The sequence below is a fragment of the Octodon degus genome, unplaced genomic scaffold, assembly GCF_000260255.1.
Source record: "Octodon degus isolate 3935 unplaced genomic scaffold, OctDeg1.0 scaffold00030, whole genome shotgun sequence".
Classification (NCBI taxonomy): Eukaryota; Metazoa; Chordata; class Mammalia; order Rodentia; family Octodontidae; genus Octodon; species Octodon degus.
In genome coordinates, this window is record NW_004524606.1 from 5,216,872 (window position 1) to 5,237,596 (window position 20,725).

The 20,725-nt window shown below is 38.4% G+C and overlaps 1 protein-coding gene across 1 annotated transcript in view; it reads right to left on the reverse strand.

The window, feature by feature from the left end:
• The window catches only part of Suclg2 (succinate-CoA ligase GDP-forming beta subunit), a 312,863-nt gene that overhangs the window by 241,464 nt on the left and 50,674 nt on the right, over positions 1-20,725 (reverse strand). Inside the window, exon 2 of the mRNA XM_004629484.3 lies at positions 12,679-12,820. Coding sequence (XP_004629541.1) covers positions 12,679-12,760 — 82 coding nt within the window. The 5' untranslated portion in view covers positions 12,761-12,820. The remainder of the gene's footprint in view (positions 1-12,678; positions 12,821-20,725) is intronic.

Consider the following 20,725-nt stretch of genomic DNA (forward strand, 5'->3'; position numbering starts at 1 on the left):
ATATAATATATATATATATTATGGTAAAAGATACACTGCGCCATTAATTTCTTCTCTAAATACTCCCACTGACTTTGAATACCTTTATCACATTGTTCTTGCCACCTTCTGAAGGAGTTCTAGAGCCCTCTTTTGTTGACTTAGTGAATGCTGCTACCAAGTGCCATCCAATGAAAAAGCAGGCTTAAAAAGCATTATGGTGTGTTCCCATCTACCTTATTCACTGGTCTGGCACAGTGTGACTTCTGGCTCTTCCTCAAAATCAATATGACCATGAAAGGTAAATACTGCAAATCGAAGTAGGACATCAAGGCAACCATGATAACATAGCTAAATGTACTCACTAAAGAGGGCTTTCAGACTGCTTTAGAAAGGGAAAGAATGATGTATAAGAGTGCTCAAAGTCAGATAGTGTATTCCCAAGGGGAATAATGGCAATGTGTTTTTTACTACATGTTTGGTCGATGCATATTCAGCTGCCTGATGATCTTGTTCTTGGTAGGTACCCACAAGCTTCCTGTTAAAAAGGCAAGGAGCACTTCAGGTCTTACTCAAAAGAGTACCCCAAAGTGGCTATGAACAGGCTCTCCCTCAGAAGATCCATCGACACTTTCATCAGGCAACACAAGATGATTTACATACAACTGATAAGTTGATTGGTTATGACTTCTCTGCTCAAAGCTAGTATTATAATTTTTGCCAATTATTTTGAGACATCATTCTGATGAGAAAGAAGGGGAAGGCATGTCTAACATTTCTATTCTAGAGTCAGAACAAAGTCTAAGTCTATGCACTAACTGCATTAATTTAAGGACAAGTGATAATAGAAAAAAAAATGTGGCTTTTACCTCTATCATGAAGTCTTCTTGACCAGAGAGTATTTGTTCTGCTCTGTATGCCAATAACATCTGAGTGTGTCTTTTATTCTTCCTCTATTCTTATAGGTTTATATACCTGTCTAACAGGAAGTAAATATTTTGGAAGCATCAAATATTCATAGTCATCCCTAAGCTCAAACATTCTCAATGTAATACACTTCAGATACCTAGAAATTGTTAAATGAATTAACAGTCCAGGGAAAACAGATTACTTAAGTCACAGATGTGTTTGGTTTTCTTCTAATTTTTTTTAAAGAGAGTACAAATTAGAATTAAAACAGAAAAAATTACAAGTGATACAGAATTTCACTTAATAAAGTAATATGAATTTCACAGTATTTGTTGTAATACATAGTGTTGTCTTCCAACCAGTTGCTCATATTACCTGATATATGCATGTAAAATTGGAAGAAAGCAAACAAGAGAGAAATGTATAAGAAATTAAGAGAAAAAGTACAAACAATTGAAAAAAGGAGAAGAAACAAATTAAGTACCATCTGCTCTTTTCCACAGACCAGCAGAAATGCACAGTACAATTGTCCAAACCGTCCTGCTTACATACATAGATAAATCTCTTTCTCCAACTCCCTCTCCTGTTCTCAACTCAGTAACTCTTTCCTTCTGAATAAGTTCATTCCCTTTTACCAATACCTATTGTACTCTTCAGATTCCATCATCTGAGAAGAATATACATTTCTCAGAGGAAAAAGCACAAATGGCAAATAAATATATGATAAAATGTTCCACATCATTGGTCATTCAAGAAATGCAAACTAGAGGCCAGCCAAAAGCTCAGTGGATTAAAGCTCCTGCAAGCAGGCTCAGGGGATAGGGTTTGATTCTTAGGCCTGCCATGCCAGCCCCGCCCCCAAGGCACACTGAGACAGCAATTGAGACTGGGTGTGGTGGTGCATGCCTGTAATCTCAGCTCTTGGGAGATTGTAAACAGGGGGATCACTACAAGTCTGATCTTGTAGTGAGACTCTGAACACCTTGTAGACCCTTCCCTAAAAATACAAAACAAAACAGAAAAACAAGAAATGCAAATTAAAATCTCACCCTAGAAAAAATCGTTAACTTCAAAAAGTCAGCCAATAACAAATGCTGGAGAGACTGTGGAGAAAAAGGAAGCGTTCTACACTGTTAATGGGACTGCAGTACTGGTACCCCTATGGAAATCAATATGGACATTCTTTTAAAAGCTAGGACTGGAGATCACATTCAAGCCAGCTATTCTCCTCCTGCATATTTTTCCAGAAGAACTGAAAACCTCATTCCACAACAATATATGCACACCCATGTTTATAGCAGCACAATTTGTCATAGTTAAACCCTGGAAACAACCTAGATGCCCATCAACTGAAGAATGGATAAAGAAGGTGCTATTACACAATGGAGTATTATTCAGCTATAAAACAGGGTAAATTTGAGTCTTTTGCTGGTAAATGGATGTAACTAGAGAACATACTCTTATGTGAAATAAAGCAGATCCACATATGCAAATATAGTATTGTCTCCTTAATGTGAGAACTCAGATGTGTTTGAGCCCTCCCATGGTATCTTTTTTATCCCCTCTTATAACACATCTGCTGATAAGGACAGAGAGCTGTCTAGTATAGAGTATTAATTTCTTTTAGGAGTTCATGAAGCAATGATAAAAATGGCACTGAAATGGGAATATGTAGAATAAATTTCAACTGAAATAAGGATGTCCAGTGTTCATGTATGTAACAGAAAGTATAACTCAGTGATGTAAACAGAACAAAAAGCTACTACAAGCTGGGAGGACTGGTGGTCACAAGACTTGAAGGAACTGAGAGAGAATCTGATGGAAGCTGAAGCTGTTTTCAAAAAGATAACTCCTGCCAGTACCAGACTTGACCAACACTGCATTTGACTATGACTGTTGTGTAGCATTGCACAGTTGCTTCCCTAATTTTACCATCCACCTTAAATCAAGCTTAAAAACACAAACTAATGGTATCAAAGAAATCCCTTTGAGCATGTACATTAGAAAATACAAGGTATTTCACACATGGTATTTCATACATGGTAACTTTTAACCTAGATAAGGGGGCAGTCCTTGGTGTGCTAATTCCCCTATTAATTCCCCAATTCAAGAGCTACTTACAGAACCCATTCTATATCCAAGGACCTAGGAACACAAAAATTAATGGAAAATAGTCTTGGCCCTGGAACAAATCTAGCTTTGGACTCTCGATCTGTGTCTTCAACTTCCAGCACTCATTCTTAGCTGCTAGGAAGGCTCACTCTCCTCCTGTTCCCCTTCATTTAAATGTTTCATAAATTAAGCGGATAATATTTGAAGCTACTATATTCCTTTCTTCCCACAAAGCAGGCCTCCTATGAAAATCTCCTTGCTATCAAGGGGTCATCCCTGAAACTTATTATTTGAGTAAAGTGATCAAAAACTTCATTATCTAAATGGAGAAGTTTCAAAAGTGAAAAGGATTCCTGTTAATAAATGAGTTCTGTTCAAACACACTCAAGACACCCCCAAATAAACCAACATAGATAAGCACCTCAGAGTACCAGGTGAACCCTCTTATCCTGGAAACATACACCATCTCCATCTTTTAAGAAGAGGGATACATGAGAGGTGAGCCTACCACTACACCAACAAGGATGTGCTTCCTGGTTCTGAAATACACTGATGTAGAATGCTGAGTGACAAACTCCACATACTGAGATGCAGGGCACAACACTTTCAGCAACAGCAGATACCATGCAACACAACACCCTCATCAATCAGTGCTTCCTATAAGGCAGGCACTGTGTTGAGACCTTGGTCCCCCGTCTCACCCAGCCAAAGGATAGAACTACTTACAGCTATGAAATGGAAACCTGGAGAAGTTAAAACATGGGTAATAAGAGGCAGAAACCAGAGGCTACCTCTGAAACACCACCACAGTGTGGCCCAGACGAGATCGCTGAAGAGGGGACGGTTAAACTGACCCATGACAAATGAGTTATAATAACAATAATAATCACAACTATAAAATATTAAGGTTTTGGAGTATACAACTCATACACATATGACCTTGATGTTGTTTACTAATCCTGCTACACAGACAGGTAAACTGAATACCCATGAAGTGAAATAAGTTGGGTTGCTCAGCTAGCATGAATCAGAAGTTTGAATTTAGGGGCCAGTGAGATACCTCAGTGGTGAGCTTAGACAACTGCAGGGACCAGGATTCAATCCCCAGCACTACATGCCTTGCCAGCCTCACCCCCAGGACAGGCTGAGCCAGCCAGAGTCTAGGCGTAGTGGCACACACCTTTAATCCAAGCTCTGGGGAGGCTAAAAACAGGAGGATCACCACAAGTCTGAATTGTGTAGTGAAACCCCACAACAACCAAATACATTAAAACAAATAAATATTTTTTAAAAAAGAAGTTTGAATTTAAAGCCAACTGAAAACTCATTTTCACTATGTTAACATGGCACACTATAGAGGAAAGAACATGGACAAAAACAGAGAAAAGTGATATGGCCACACAGTGGGACAGATCCATGAGATGGGGACAGTGTGGGATGGACAGATGGTGGCCGTTTATGCCACAGTGAGAGCAAACTAAACCACTGCACAAGGAAAGGTGGGAAGGAATTCTGAGCAAGACTGTCATGAAGGGACCTGAATTTATCATGTTTGTAATCCTAAAGAGAGGTTCTTTATAAAAAAAAAACAAAACATGTGTTTATGTTCAAGAGCTTTTTCCTACCATATCTAGCACCAAAAGACACTGAGCAGTCTAATTTTAGCATGTCAAGTACTTTCAGTACTGTTATTTTCCCATTATTCACATTCCATCTATTTTCTTTCCCCCATACTGATGTAAATGTATATTCATAAATAAAAGGCCAAAGACCTCTCCCAAAAAAAATTTCTAATATTTGGTTCACATTTCATTTGAGAAAAGACTTCTATCCCCTGGCTTACTGTACACTGAACAAAAAGAAAAAAATATAATTGAGGTACCTTGTTTACTAATTCAATTTCCATCCTAAGGTTAATCAAGCAACAGAATGACTTTAACATCCTAGATTTACTTCATGAGCTCTTTGTAGATAATCTAGAAAGCTCAAGTGGAACTTTAGTACTATCTATGAACACCTGTAAAGCAGCTCCAATGCCTGTATCAACCACCTTAGGGAAAAGCACAACATCTTAAATGCATAACTTCCTCAGTAATATTTAAGCTGTTACCACATAAAGAACATATGATTTTAATTTTCCTTAAAAATCATCCAACTTTTGACTTAATATACCAACCTCTTCCCAGAAAATATCAACCAGCACTATGTGAGTAATAATACACTTATCAAATTATTTGATAAATCATACAATCAATATAGTTTAATAGTACTTGGGTACTATTGCAAAATCACTATAAGTTTTTATTTTTTTATCTGCTATTGATGTTTTTATCTGTTATTTTTATATTCCTTCCATGGTGGTTCAAAACATTGTTTCAGCTCAGTATAAAAAAGGAAGAACTAAAGGAAAGGACTTGGTCAGTGCTTATCAGTGTGAGCCACGTGCAGTTTCTTCATCAGAATCATTCCTTGAAGTACAGATTACTAGTCCCAGTTGTATAGTCACATCAATTGTGGCTTGTGGTGATCAGTCAAAGCACAACTGGGATGATCACTTGAGTACATACTCTGACTATGTTAGTTGAGTCTTAAGGCAAAAAAACAAATCCCAAGATTACAAAAATACATTTGGGGACAAAAGTGCTATGGATCACCAAACTCATTTCTTCTCCCAAATCACAGCTTGAAACTCTGTGTCTCCACCTCCTTTGCAGTTTAGATCCACTGAAGAGTGCCCGCTCCTGGACCACAAGCTAAAGTGATGTGGTCCAGACAAGCCTCTACACGCCCTCCTCCATAGCTGTCTTCCTTCTGAGCAGCTGGAATGGTCATCTTTAGGGGCCATTGGTTGCAGATGGCAGAATGAAATGAGAAAGGAGCATGATTCCTTAAGGCGGACCAAGGACACCACACAAGATTATTTTATGAATAAGAAATAATTATTATATTTGGTTACTAGGCTATTGAGAGTTGACAGTACATGTTATACAAGCCAGCTTCACCACAGCACATGCAAAATACAAAAACAAGATCAATGGGAAATAATACAATCTAGAAACTAGCATGCAATTATTAAAATAACATTTCTGAAGAAATGTTTATGTTTGTGGTTTTTTGGGGTTTTCTAGTTTTTTGTTTTTGTATTTTAGGGAAGGGTCTTCAGGGTGTTCAGGGCCTCACTACTAGATCAGACTCAGTAATCCGCCTGTTTACAGCCTCCCAAGAGCTGAGATTTCAGGTGTGTGTCATCATGCCCAGTCTCAAGTGCCATCTCAGCATGCCCCAGGGACAGGGCTGGCAAGGCTGGCCCAGGGATTGAAACCCTGACCCCTGGCAAGGCTGGCCCAGGGATTGAAACCCTGACCCCTGCACCTGCTTGCGGGACCTTTAATCCGCTGAGATAGTTGGCCAGCCCAGAAATGTTAATGTTTGGATAATGCTCATTTTGTAATGTAGAACTTTAAAAGAAAAATTTTAAACCAAAACTGCATGCATGGTTAGGATAGATACATAGCTACATTCTCTTAATTCAAGGAATAGAGGGATTTGTTCTAATTGTGTTTGTAAATAGGATATCATGTCTGCATCTTGTACAACAAATAACCACTAGGAAGGCAATACGCAATGTGTTAGTTATTGGAACTGTCCTACCAATTTGATTTGAAACTGTCTCACTGCTATTTATTTCTCAATAAAATTATGGGGAAAAAAAACTACATGCAAAGTACCTTCACAAAATTACAAACTCATTCCATTTCAATTATGCAATTTAAATAAATATATAGAAACTATTGTTGAACAAATGAATAAAAAAGAGGGAAATATGTTCATATTAATAGGTTTCCTTTGCGAAATGGAATTAGAGGAGACTTTTACTTTTTATAATTTTTTTATTTTCCAAGATCAAATAATGAGCATACATTTTTGATAATCAGAAGACATTAGTGCATTTAAAGTTTCTTTTTAAGACCCAATACATCCAAAAAGTGGTCATAAGGAGTTACCTTCTACGTAATTTACACCAGGAAATTTTTTCTTCATTTTCAACTCTATAATATACCCTCTGGACATTTAGAACTAACAAATCATAAAATGAAGGGAGTCAAAGACCCCAGGAAAAAATAACTCATGAAGAAGTCTGGAAAAATGAGATCACATGCTAACATGACTTTCTTGTTCATTTGCAGTGAGGCAGCTGTAGAAAACAAGTTATGTATTAACTCCACTAATGACACACTGCTGAGGAGGGATATGCAATCCTGTGCACACAGAAATCTGGCCATATTAAGAACCAATTTTTAAAGGAAAGTCTCTTCCTTTGGTTTAAACAAGGATTATGTGAGATAATACAAAATACTTGGCCAAAATGCCAAATGGAGGTCAAGTGATACTGTTATTATTTTATAGCTTACAGTCTGAGAAGAGAAAGCAATCCTTGCTTTAGTTCGTTCCCAAAATTGAAGGTGAGGCATGAAGTTTCAAAGCCTATTCCTATTCATTTCTAATGTAACTGAAAAGAAGCTACTTCTCACTCCCGGAAAGCCTGTTTGCCCACAACCTGCGTGGAGCTGGCCCCTCGCTCTCCTGCTGCTGCTTTTCAGAACAGCAGTGAAAGACATTCTAACTCAGAAATTCTAAGATCAGAGAAGCCCAGTGACATCTGCAGACTCAGGAAAAAGAAAGAACATTTTATAGAAAGGGGATCACTCTGCAAAAATAGAGGCAGGAGAAAGTTACTAAAACTTGTAACAACTTGTCAAATGAAATCCCCTTTCTATATAGTTAGAGCAAACCATTAATTCTAACTCCAATACTGCTTCCAGGTGCAAAATAACAATAATACATACAGTGCAGCTGCTGCATCTTGGGGTCTATGACCAGTACTGTACTCTATTTGGATGAGTTAGGGTTCTTAGCCTCAAGCATCAAAGATCAACTATAGCTAAAATAAATGTGAAATCACAGAGAGGTTATTTGGAAGCTCAAATAATCACTAACAAAGCTCGGCAGGGGCTGACAAAATAGCTCGGTGGTTTAAGCACCTGCCTGGCAAGCACAACGATCCAGGTTCAATCCCCAGTACCGCAGGCCTGGGCATGGCAGCACATGCCTGTAATTCCAGCACTGAAGTGGCTTAGACAGGATGATCACTACGAGTTATAACTGCATAGCAAGACCCTGTACCAAATAATAAATGAAAGATTAAAACAAATTTTAAAAAGGCCAGATAATCAGGCACAGAAAATGAACCACAAGGTTCAATAGCAGCCAGAAACATAATCAATCTCACCACAGGAGCCATCTGTCCAGTGAGGACACCACTTTCATTCTTAGAAAGCATACCCTGCTTTAATGCTGATGGGACACACATCCCACTACCCTAGCAGCATCCCTGTATTACTAATTCTGGAATCAAAATAATGAGCACCTGGCAAAATGGAAATTTTACATCACAGAAATTCAACGTTATCCTTGCCTGTCATTGTATGACAAAAATGGCTATCATCTCAACACAAACAACATAAGATCTTCTTGTAAGATCCTAACTACATACTGTCATATGACCATATCTCCACATGGCCTCAAGGAGATGGCAATAAATTTAACTGCCTTCAGGAGTAATAGTTCATGTCAATCAGCACTCAAAAGGCAGCAGCTCCCTTTTTACATAAAGTACAATACCTTAATGGTGTAGGTAATTCACTAGGTTTTAGGACATGATTATATAAAATGAAAAGAATAAGTTATCATACTGATAAATGGAAACATGTTATAGCTGAAAGCAAGTCAAACTAGCAAAGTTCAATAAAAGCTCCTTATCTCCATTTTGGGTACATGTCATTAGCTCACAAAAGATTAATTTCTCCATTCATATTTCAATTTTCTTTCCTGAATGGAAAAAAAAAATTATAGCATTTTTGAAATGCACTTTTTCATGCTTAATCAAATCTTGAGAGTCTCCTTTCAACATGAAAGAAATAATTAGTAAATTGTCAAGACTCCAAAAACTGAAAGGTAGTGGTATGAGATAAGTTTCATATGTGTTTACATGCAAATATTCTTCTAAGACAGACCTTTTGAGTTATAGACACAATCCTTCATTTATCTCTAAAAAGAACTGAAAAAGCAACATAAAGATCAGTGGTTCACACAGTAGGTGTTCTGTAATTATCTGCTGATTGTATTCATTAATTTTAATCCATAAGAGAAGAGTACATAATTAATAAGCTTCCTAAAATAATTGCATGCAAGGGAAATAATTTCTTCCTTAAAACACAACAAAAAGTAGCCCTTATAAGCTGCTACAGAAATGAACATAAAGTACATGTTAAAATCTTCACTCATCAAACTGAATTTACTCTCTCAACTAGACATAAATCCATTTTCAGTGCAAGAAAATTAGGATCTTTTCCAGTATCTTATCATTCAGAAACAAAAGCTCTGTACTACTCATTTATATTTTAAAAATGTTGATTTTAACAAGCTTTCCATAAACAAAAGTTTCTACTGCCCAAAAAGATACAACACAATGATTCATTAAGAAAACATCTCTAGATTACAGTTTCTATAAATTACAGCACAGAATCTGCCACATCTAGTTTTAATCAAATCTTCTAATTTTATTAATATGCATTCTCAATCCTAAAAATGCTGACCTACACAAAACAATCTCCCAAGAATATCATCATCAAGTGAGCAAAGAGGAAAATGATGTGGGAAGAAATTAAATGTACTCTGGCTTTTTACATAAGGATAGGATCAAATCTCATCTTTACTGATTATTAGCTCTACAATTTTGCCAAGTATTTTAACCTTGTTTTGACTGTCTCCTTGCCTACAAAATAACATCATCTTAATAACAACAGAATCTGGCAAGTGACAATATAATTGGCAAAGAGGCTTAAGAGATGAACAGAAGCCATCTCTCCTGAATAAGTAGATGAGGTGAAACCAAAGAAAAGACTGGAGTAACCAAGAGATGACAGATTCTTCTGGGTAAAGAAAGCCAATGACACAGTCAATAGGCAACTGGAAATGTCGATTCAGACACAAAGGAAGAGGCCTGGGCCAGGGAGGTGGCTCAGTAGAATAAGCGCTTGCCTGGCAAGTGCAAGGGCCTGAGTTCAATCCCTGGTACTGCAAAAAAAAAGAAAGAAAAGAAAAAGAAAAAGAAAGAAAGAGCCCTGAGATAATCCACAAAGAGAGTACGCTGGAAATCGTAGAGTTAGTGGACAATACTCATTTTCAAAATATTTTAAGTCATTTTATTACAAAGCAAGACAGAAAAAGCAATGAGGTAAAACAAATTTCACTCATTTCAGAAACCTTTGAAATATGAACTCTCTTAGCATCTGATTAACAGGACACTGAGCATCCCATGTCTCTGAAGAGTCTGTGAGTTCAAATCATGATGGTAATCACTCACCTGGAAGTGGACTTTCCTGGTGATGATGACACCAATAGAACCTTATAGAATTCTGACTGCCTCTTCAACACATGAATATCCTATGTAATATCTCCTGGTGATAATATCATAAGGTAAAAATCACATTTTCAGGACAGTTAGGAAGCTCTGTGTAAGTCATTCAGCTTTAATCAACCTCAAATGTACTGCATAAAATTTCATCTGTGCTTGTGCTTCTTGTCAGTCTTGTGGTGACAAGAACATACACACTGTCAAGTTTTGTCAGCTCCTCCTTGCTTTGCTCTCTGCAAGCAATCACAGGAACAGTGACACACATACTCCTTTTTATGTCTATTATCAACTCATTTAAGTTTAAAGCAACTACAATTAGTAACATCTCCACTTCCAATGCTGTCAGTTTCCTCTCAGATCAAAACTATTCAAGAACACAAACTAAAAGATACCTTTAACAACAAAGCTACTACTCAATATGGGAAAGATTATTCATTCATGATGAATAATTAGGATCAGAGAAAAGTACCCACTGACCCACTCCTAAAAGAACGGCAAAGGTATACATATGTGAAAGTACACACACATGGACACACAAACACACACACACCTGCCTCATTCTCAAATCTTGTATAAACTCTCAATCTCTGTATTGTTTGCAATTCCTTTTATCTACTTTTAATCTCTTGAATCCACTTCCCAAGGACAAAAATTAGCTATTTCAATAGTTCACTTGCATTAATTTTAATTTGCTTTATTTAAGCCCACTGATCAGACCCTTCCGTATTCAGCCCCAGCATATATATGCCACGCTGCTAATTCCTCCAGAGCAAAAACTATTTTAAATGCACGGACCATAACCCCCAACTATGAAGTGATGCTGTAATAATTTTTTTAAAATAAACCAGTGACTAGGAAGCTAATTAGTTCAGTAAGTCGATGTCTCCATGGAAATCTAAAGGATGTATCATATCAGCTGTGCTCTTCCTAAGCCAGTAGGGCTGCAGGAGCACTCAGCTGGCTTCTAGAATTCCCTTGAAAGGGTCCTGACTGCATTTAAGAAAATGAAGGGGAAGTTGAGACCCAAGGCCAAGCTGAACTTCATATTTCTTTGCTCTGATTCCCCAATTCATAACCCACAGGGGTCTAAAACAAAAATGACCTCTTCTTGTGGGAAGGTCACAATAACTACCCTGGACTGGGTCTACTGCCACAGTTCACTGAGGAGCTCTCACCCAGGCTTAGTAATGTCACTGGAGTTTTTCACCATAAAAACTCCTTTTGATATTTTTGAAAATGAAACTAATTTTTTCAAAAACTACAAAAGACTACAAATCCTCTATTCTTTATTTCTGGTAGCAAACAATTACTCTTCAAAGCTGCAGAAAAAGGATGCACATGCAAATCCTTCTACTGCCCGGACCTACACCATACAGGACCTACACCACACAGTCCTGCAGTCACCTGCCATGGGTGACTCCAGAGCACCTGCAAGGGACTAGTGAGAAATAATATGTATACAGGTGCAGAACACTAACCAGATTCGTGAAGGTAGCAACAAAAATATGACCTATTGATAAAGGATAGAATGTATTATTAAAGTTTATTTCACTTATCTCTTTTTATTCTTGTCATTATGATTGTTGGAAACTTTTTAAAAATACTTATGGCTCATATCTATTTTTAAGACAATAAGGCTTAATTATTAATGTTTCAGTCCATATCTAGGGATATTAACTATAATTTCTACTCTCAAAATATACAGTTTCCTTGAAAGATCACAACAGCACTGGCAAACTTATCACTTTTTGTCCATAGAGGAGAACATTATACAAAGTTACAGATCTGGTAATGGGAGAAAAAATAGAACAGTGAACCAGAGTCACCTTAACTTTAAAGTATGCCCTTTGCCTTGCTCTCCTCAAGTCACAGAACTTCTCTCAGCTTCTGAGAGGCCTTAGGAAGGATGTCCCCACCAGGCCTGACCTGTTCCAATGAGATTCTCTATACCTTTCACTTCTATTTCCCCCAGCCACTAAAAAGAGTCAAGGGAAGTTTGTGAATGGAGACTAGAAACTCAGATACAGTCCCATGGAGTGACATCCATGTGTTGCTATCTCATGTGAAAGAATCAACTTTTCCTAAATTGGCTTCTTCAAAGTTCTCCCCTGCATCTGTTCCCACAGTGATTCACTAGTGGGAATCACTGACCCTGAATTCATTCATTTGAGTCAGGATACTTCTCTTATGAATTAGCTTACTTAGTCTCTTAGCAGCCTCCAGAGCTTCATTGGCAGTGCTTGCTACAAAGAATCTTTGAACTCTCACTCCATTGTCAGACATCAGTTTCTTGCTCTGGTACTCCTGTAGGTTGAGCCATCTTCTGGAGGTGCACTGAACCACCTAGAGAAATTGAGGGAAAGAAATACAAGCATCAGTAAAAAGAAAATAAATCAGTCAATCTGTATGGCCAGTCTTACCGGCACCATCAAATAGAAATGAGCAACGCAGTTTAGAGAAGCAAAAGAAAAAAACATACCTGTACAAAGTTTTCATGATTATTATTAATCGAAGTTTTCAAAACAACCAAACACACAAATAGGGCTGGCCAAATAGCTCAGCGGATTAAAGTGCCTGCAAGTAGGCACAGGGGCCAGGGGTTTGATCCCCAGGCCAGCCGTGCAGTCTCCACCCCTTGGGTGCACTGAGACTGCAATTGAGATTGGGCGTGGTGGCGCAAGCCTGTAATCCCAGCTCTTAGGAAGTTATAAACAGGCGGATCACTTATGAGTTCAATGTAGTAGTGAGACCCTGAACACCCTGTATAACCTTCCTTAAAAAAAAAAAAAAAAAAAAAAAAATCAAGCAAAATAAAATATACAAATAAACTCAATTTTTTTAAAATGGTGAAGATAGAGTGAGACCTATAATCTAGTTAACAGAAACATATTCATGCAAGTTTCCTGTTTTTGATATTGTACAATTATGTAAGATAATAATATAAGAAGAAACTATGCAAAGGATAAGCGGAACTGTTAAAAGATACTTTTGGAACTTTTTGTAGTATGTATAAGCTAAAAGTAGTTTTTAAAAGCTATTAAAAATCTTATCACAGCAGTGATGAGCCAATGGCATGCGTACCACAGAGGGTTGTCTGTTACCACTGAAAACACTAAAAGGTTCATGGTCATTCCCTACCTACAACCTATGCCTCCCTTTCACTCACCCCCCAAATAGTCAAAACACATATTACTACTTCAATAATTATATGTACATCATTAGTCAGAAATTTTTCTTTTGTATTTTTTTTTTTTGTTTTTTTCCCAGTACTGGGGGTCAAACCCAGGACTTCTGCATGTGAGCAAGCTCTCTAACATTGAGCTATATCCCCAGCCCTTCGTATTTTATTTTGAAGCAGGGTCTTGCTAAATTGCCCACCCTAGTCCCCCACCTTTGGTCCTCCTGCCTTGGCTTCCTGGGCACCTGAGATTATCATGAAGCACAACCATACTTGCCTCAGAAAATTAGTTCTTAACTCTCAGATCACTGGGCAACAGACTAATTCATTTTTTTACTTTTTTATTGGAGCCTAGATACTGTCATTTGGAGTTTAATAACACTATTTCTTTTATGTACTAATGCTGAGTACAGTAACCTGAGTCTCCACTAATTAGATTAGTTCCTATTCCTACACTGCAACAAGTACATTATAGCAGTTCTGCTTAACTTTCAAGTTGAAATGGTTTTCCATCCTGCATTATCAATTAGTTTAAATAACACAGCCAAGATACAGAGTAACAAACAGGTAAATTCCTGTTTTAATACTATAGCATTCCTTATCAAATGTATAAACATCATTTTTTAAATGAAAAAAAAATTACAGGAAAAATTAATACATTTAGCTACACTTGTTTCCAGAAACTTGGAAGAAGATGGAAGATGATGTCATTAATGCAATCTAAAAAGAATCAGAGGACTGGATCTGAAGACAGGCAGAATGTGGAAATCTTGTGATACAGGCTCTAGAAGCTTCTGTTATGGCCTGGAGAGATGTCCAAGGCAGCATGAGACAGACCACATTGGCACTGAGGCTGCAAAGTTCAATAGCTTGAAGCTTTAGCTTTCAGAACCTCCAAGGTGTCCTTAGAATGTTCTTCTGGCATCTCCATGCTAGGAAGTACTAATGCGCTCTTTTTGACAAGGGGGATGCAATGAGGCCTCAGAACCTACTGCTAGAATCAGACAACTACCCTCTCCTCAAGGATAGAGTATGTCACACTGTGTCACTTACTTTTTGGATCTTTAAGAATTAGAGCACAATGGTACTTGGCATATATAAAATACTAAATAGGAGCTGACAAAATGAGTGGACTTGGACTCTCGCCCACTGATGCAGACTATTGCTTACTCCCCCAAGATACAACCCTAAAACTAGAGAAATGTAGATCAGTCCTGAAGTCCTAAGCTAGACATGACTTACACATACTTCTGAAAAATTAGAAACTTAACATGATTGAGGCTAAGTAAACTTCTTCTGGTTCTCATAAATATTGGTAATAATGTTTCTAATGATCAAGTTGACTGTGATTCTTTAGAAATAAAAATTCTGGAATTAAAAATAAGCTGCCAGGAAAGCAATGCTCACATCCTTTACCATATATCACTTCTCAACTATATATTATGATAATCTTATTTTTAAATGTTTAAGTTCTTAATGAAATTCTACAGAAACACAAATTTCATAAATGAACACACAGGCTCAATATTCTTCACAGCCTGCCACAGAACAGTGCAAGAAAAAAAAAATACAAGTTTAAGGTATTTAGTAAAAGCTGCAATGAAAGCAAACAATGTTACATATGTGCCATTATCTGGGAGCACTTTTAAAAAGCAAATGGGAAGGATCAATAAATTAAGTCTGTTGACGAACCAACTTAAAGCCATTAACCAAAGGGGGGAAAAAATACATAACCTGAAAAGCGAATTTGAGAAACTAAAAACAGCCACAGTGTGATCACAGTCAATTTCTTTTCATTAGAGCACTTGCAGTATTAATTTTTGATATGTTAATGCAATCTGCTGCAAATTAATTGCAATTGATCCAGCTTCATTGACACATAATACATACTGACCATTTCTACACTAACATAAATGAAAGTAAGCTTAAAGTCTGTTGTTCCTAAATTGAAAACTAAGACAGCGAGTACAGTTCCAAAGCCAGTGCTAAAATCCAAATTATCACTCCACAAACTAATCTTCTTATACTATTATCTTGTATTGGTGCTCAACCCACAACTTGGAGGAGTGGGGTCACTGTTACATCTAAAGCCCACTAAATCAACTCCACTCACTAAAGATTTATGCTAAGTCCAGAAAGTGACAACTTAAATTTCATTTTAATTTTCAGTGGGGTGGGGAGAAGATGAGAGAAAATATGGGAAGCAAATGGATGGTATAAAGTACTCTGGAAACATACAAATATAAACTGCTAAATATTAACAATTATTTTTCCGCTTGAATTAAGCTTTTATGTTGTACTAGGTGGTAATTAAGCATTCTTGTATCTAATGGTTAAGCAGTCAAAGTTAAATTAGTGTCATCAGAGCAAATATTCCTCTAACTGTTAATGGTAAAAAGTCAAATCTTATTCTCTCTGTACTTATCATTAGTGCAAATCAACAAATATTCCCAATCTCCTCTGCCTTAGTTGAAATTAGCCAAGGCCATTTCACTAGCTTCCGTCTGAGAACTGTGAGGACATGTGACACTGCACATCCAGGTGAACACTGAATTATCGTCCCTCCACTCTATCCAAGTTCTCTTTCTTTTGACAAAGGAAATGGCAATACTCACGATGGAAGATGATCTATCTATCAGCCAGAAGCCAAAGTGAGAATAGATACATCCCAGGAGACTCACAACAAATATGTGGTAGAAAATAAACCTCTGTGGCATTTTAGCTACTGAGATCTGGGAGTTTTACTAATGCAGAACATAGCTGGCAGGGCATGTATGACTTCCCATCAGGCAAAATGAAACAGTCCCACTGGGTGGTACAAGTTATTCAACAGGACACTCATGCATGTACACCATGTTGTAAACATGTTCAGTCAATTGGCCAAGATCACAGACTATAGGAAAAGAGAGGTTCTCTGCCATTGATATTGATCAGCTGTCCATGTTATGGTCTGGGTCTAGATGTCCCCCCAGAACATCATGTAGTCACTGGGATGGGCTTCTAGACTTTGTGATTAATTCATGATCCAACGCTGGGGTAATGGATGTGAGTGCTGCTGGCATTATGGGCGTGAGTGCTATACCCAGCATAGCCTGAATGCAACACAGGAAGAGAGAAGAGTCTTGCTCTCTACCTCTGCAGCTGCTGCTCGTCCCTTTTTGTTCTTGCTGTTTTGCTGTTCTCCACCTCCACGAACTTCTGCCCTCTGCCATGTGCCACTCTGCCTTGGAGCCAGCTCATTAGCTCAGTATGGATGGAAACCTCCACAAACTGTGAGCGAAATAAATCTTTCCTTCTTTAAATTGGGGTGTCAGACATTTTGTCCCAGAAATGTTCCCAGAAGCCCCTTAGTGACACACACTGAGGCTGAAGTGAGTAAGATAGTATCCTTGTCATCAAAAGACCAAAAATCTTCCAGGAACAGAACTTGCATGAAATGTCAGCACAGCACACATAAGAAAAAATGAAACTGTTCCAGGCTGTTGGAGACAGGGAGGTAGATATGTGAGTAGGTGTTACTCTGAGAAATACAGGATTGGTACAAGAAACTTTTAACTCCTAACAAGAGCTATCTGTTATGGCCTCAGAACAGTATCTTCATTGCAGAGAAGCTAGGAACCTCTGAAGTCACCTGTGAACCCTGGGACATAATTACTTAGAGGAAGTTTTTAAAAAAGCAGACTCAGTACCTATAATTATTCCTGCCATTTAGTTTTCACCACAGAGCATATATGTCCAAGACTTCCAATAAGCACCCTCAAAATGCAAATAATAAACCCTACACATTGTGTTTTATCCTATACAAATGTACCTAAAATAAAGCTGAATTTATAAATTGGAGATTAAAAACAGTAACAAAAAAACTACAACAATATATTATAATAAAATTATTTAAAACTCTTTCCATTTAGTGGTTTTAGGCCACAGTTAACCACAAAAAGTGAAAATAGGTAAAGATCAACCCTAATATTTGCTCGCTTGCACACAGAGCCATTCCTCATGCTTCTTTCCAACCACCTTCTGCCCTGAGACTGGTCAATGGAGAAAGATGCCACATTCATGCCCTCTCTCTGAACGGGGCAGCAAGTGTAACAGTGACTACATCTCCTCGGAAACTCTAGGTGTGTCCATGTTGTCCTTCCTGTATCACTCTGGCTCCTTGCATTTCCCCCACCACAATTCCTGCTTCCATCATCTAGCCTGGACTTCGGTAACAGGGCCTTCCTCTCCCCAGATTCACAGAAGACACCTACTGTTGTCACTCTGTGCTGCCTCTCCAGCCCCTCGGCTTTCCAACAGCTCTAACAACTTTTGCCACTCATTTTTTTTCTCCTTAAAAATTTCACTTGGTAGTCTCTCCTGATTAGATCATGACTGACTGACACAGCACTCTGAAAGACCAAAGAGGAAGGGGAACGAATGGTGGTGATCCATTTCTACAAAAGGGATTTTGGGATCCCATGTGGAAGAAGATCCTCAGTCATGTCTTTCACACAACTGTATTCTAAGGTATAAATCTCCACTGCAATCCAACCTCATCTTACAATCAAAAACCCTAACAGGGGAAGTTTGGCTTGACTGGGGATCTTACATGGAGACAAAGAGATACTTAAATCTTTCTGTTCTTTCCTATGAATTCTGGCAGATGGGCTTGGGATTACATTCCTGTAATCCCAAAACTCAGGAGGCAGAGGCAAGAGGATCCTAGCAAGTTCAAGACTAGCCTGGGCTACCGAGTGTGCTCAAGGCCTACCCGAACTACATAGTGATACCTTGTCTCAAAAAGACAAAAAAGAAAGGATTCTGGAAAAGCAGCCCTCTTAAGAGCTGCATCACCTTCATAAACTAGCCATGGTGATGATACAGGGGAATGAAACTCCCAACCTGAAAGATACCTGGTACAAGCTTGTGTTCTCCAAACCCGAAGAACCAATTTTAGGAACAATGGAGATAAAGAGCAGAATGTATTTGTTGGGGGAAAGAAGGCTTCTGTCCAGGAGAGGGACAGAAGAACCAAGCAGGTTGCCCAAGAATCTGTCATTTCTAGGGATTTTTATAGAGTAAAACATGAGGTGAGGTGTGTCTAGGGTATCCTGGCCCTAGTAGGTATTGCTCAATTACTATGGTGGTCATCTAACATGGCTGAAGCCCAAAAACATCAGTTTCTCCTTATGATGAACACTTTCTCCTTCTTCCCCAGTCCAGTCCTGGACACCTTTCCTACGAACACAGGGGAGACGCCAGTCAGCACCTTACATATAACGGAAACTGTCCCTCAAATGCCAAACCTAGGAAAAGTCCATAAAACTCTCAGCTTTTCTTGGTCTCAGGTCAGATGATCCCCCATCTCTCTTGGGTTCTCTGTGTCTTCAGGGTCAATAAAGGCCTCTTATCTTTCCTATATCTTTACTGCACCCTGAAAAACCTAACAGGAAACATGGGAACTTGCACATGAGGTAGGACAAAACTATGGACACACAATAAAGTTACAAGCACAATTGCTCAGGTAAAATTGATTAAATCCAGGACCATATGAGTGAGTCAGGTAGAAAGCAGCCGTAAGTATAGAACAAAGCCTTATGCAGTAGGGGGCTGGGTTAATGACTTTTCCTTCCTCTTACCGGGTGATTGATACCTATTAGAATATGGACCCCTGAAGCCCATCCCTAGGGAAGTACATGGTTGCATTTCCTTACTCTTTAGTCTTGAGGTCTGACCCACAGCAGGAATGCCTCTCTCTCCCTAAGTTACAAGGTCATCTTGTCTTCCATATTGTCTCTTTGAGGGCCTAACCCAGTCTGACTACCTGTAGTATTTCCACTGCCTACAACAGTGAGTAGGATTAGTTTCCTTTGGATCTGCATGATGACCTTTCCCTAGCACACACCTTCTGCTGCCTTAATAGAACATGCATTTCTAAGCAAGGAGGGGGAAAGGGAGATACAACTTAAAAGAACAGAAGCACATAAAGATTTAAGGGCCTATGGGAATGAGGGAGCAGAGGCAGAAGAAAAAGAATGAAGAATGAGGGGAAAGATGAAGAGAACCAAGGGATTAGGACAGTGACTAAGCAAGCAAAAAATTCAAAACACAAAATTAGACAGCTACACAGAAAAATATGACACGACTGAGAAATCACTCTTCGCCCCATCGTTTTAAAATTAGAGGTGTAGAGACTACAGAAATAGCACCATGGGGCGGGGGACGGGGAATCAATAAAAGTAATATAGGAACAGACACCATTGAGCCAGGCGCCCCCTGGAGGAGAATCTGTGAACCACATGTCTCCTGCTTTACACTGACTCTTCCGCCAAGTCTGCACTGAAGTTCTGTCTCACTCTAGAGCAGCATAAAGGAGTATCAGATACAGCAAGATGTATCAGAAATCAAGAAACCAAGAAAAAAAAAAAAACAGGTGAAGACACAGAGCTAAAAGGAATGAAGGTGCAAATGGAGAGGGGAAAAACAATGGAGGTTAGGTAGTGTCCATGCTGAAGGGGAGGTCAAATATGCTCTCTCACACACTACCCATCCAAATGAAATAGGCCCAGCTGCCTTCAGGACAACAAAACACCACTGACATGCTTATCCTCTGACTTGGAAAGTCCACCTTTTGATGTGGACTTAGCAAAACAAGTATCAGAGACAGAATCAAGATTTGTGTATGCAAGGTACCTCTGTATATGCAAATCAGTTTACTGTGAAGGTATCCAGATGGAAATCTTCCAAATGGCAGACTGTTAAATAAACTACACATGGTCTGTGAGTTATAATGGTTCTGCTTAAGGATTTCTCAACTTTCTGATGGTGGGAAAACATTCCTACACCACTGTTTTTCACTTTCAGTACAGTAGTCAATGAATTACACAAGATATTTTATAAAATAGACCTTATGTTATTTTGTGACATTCACACTGAGACACACTGAGTTATATCTGTCTTTTCAATGACACCAACACTTTCATTTGAGGCCTGGTATTTCCTAGGTAATGTGACCAATGTAGATTTATGGGTGCTATTTGCATGCAGATCAATATGGCAGAAACTAAAGTATCACACACGCATACTAA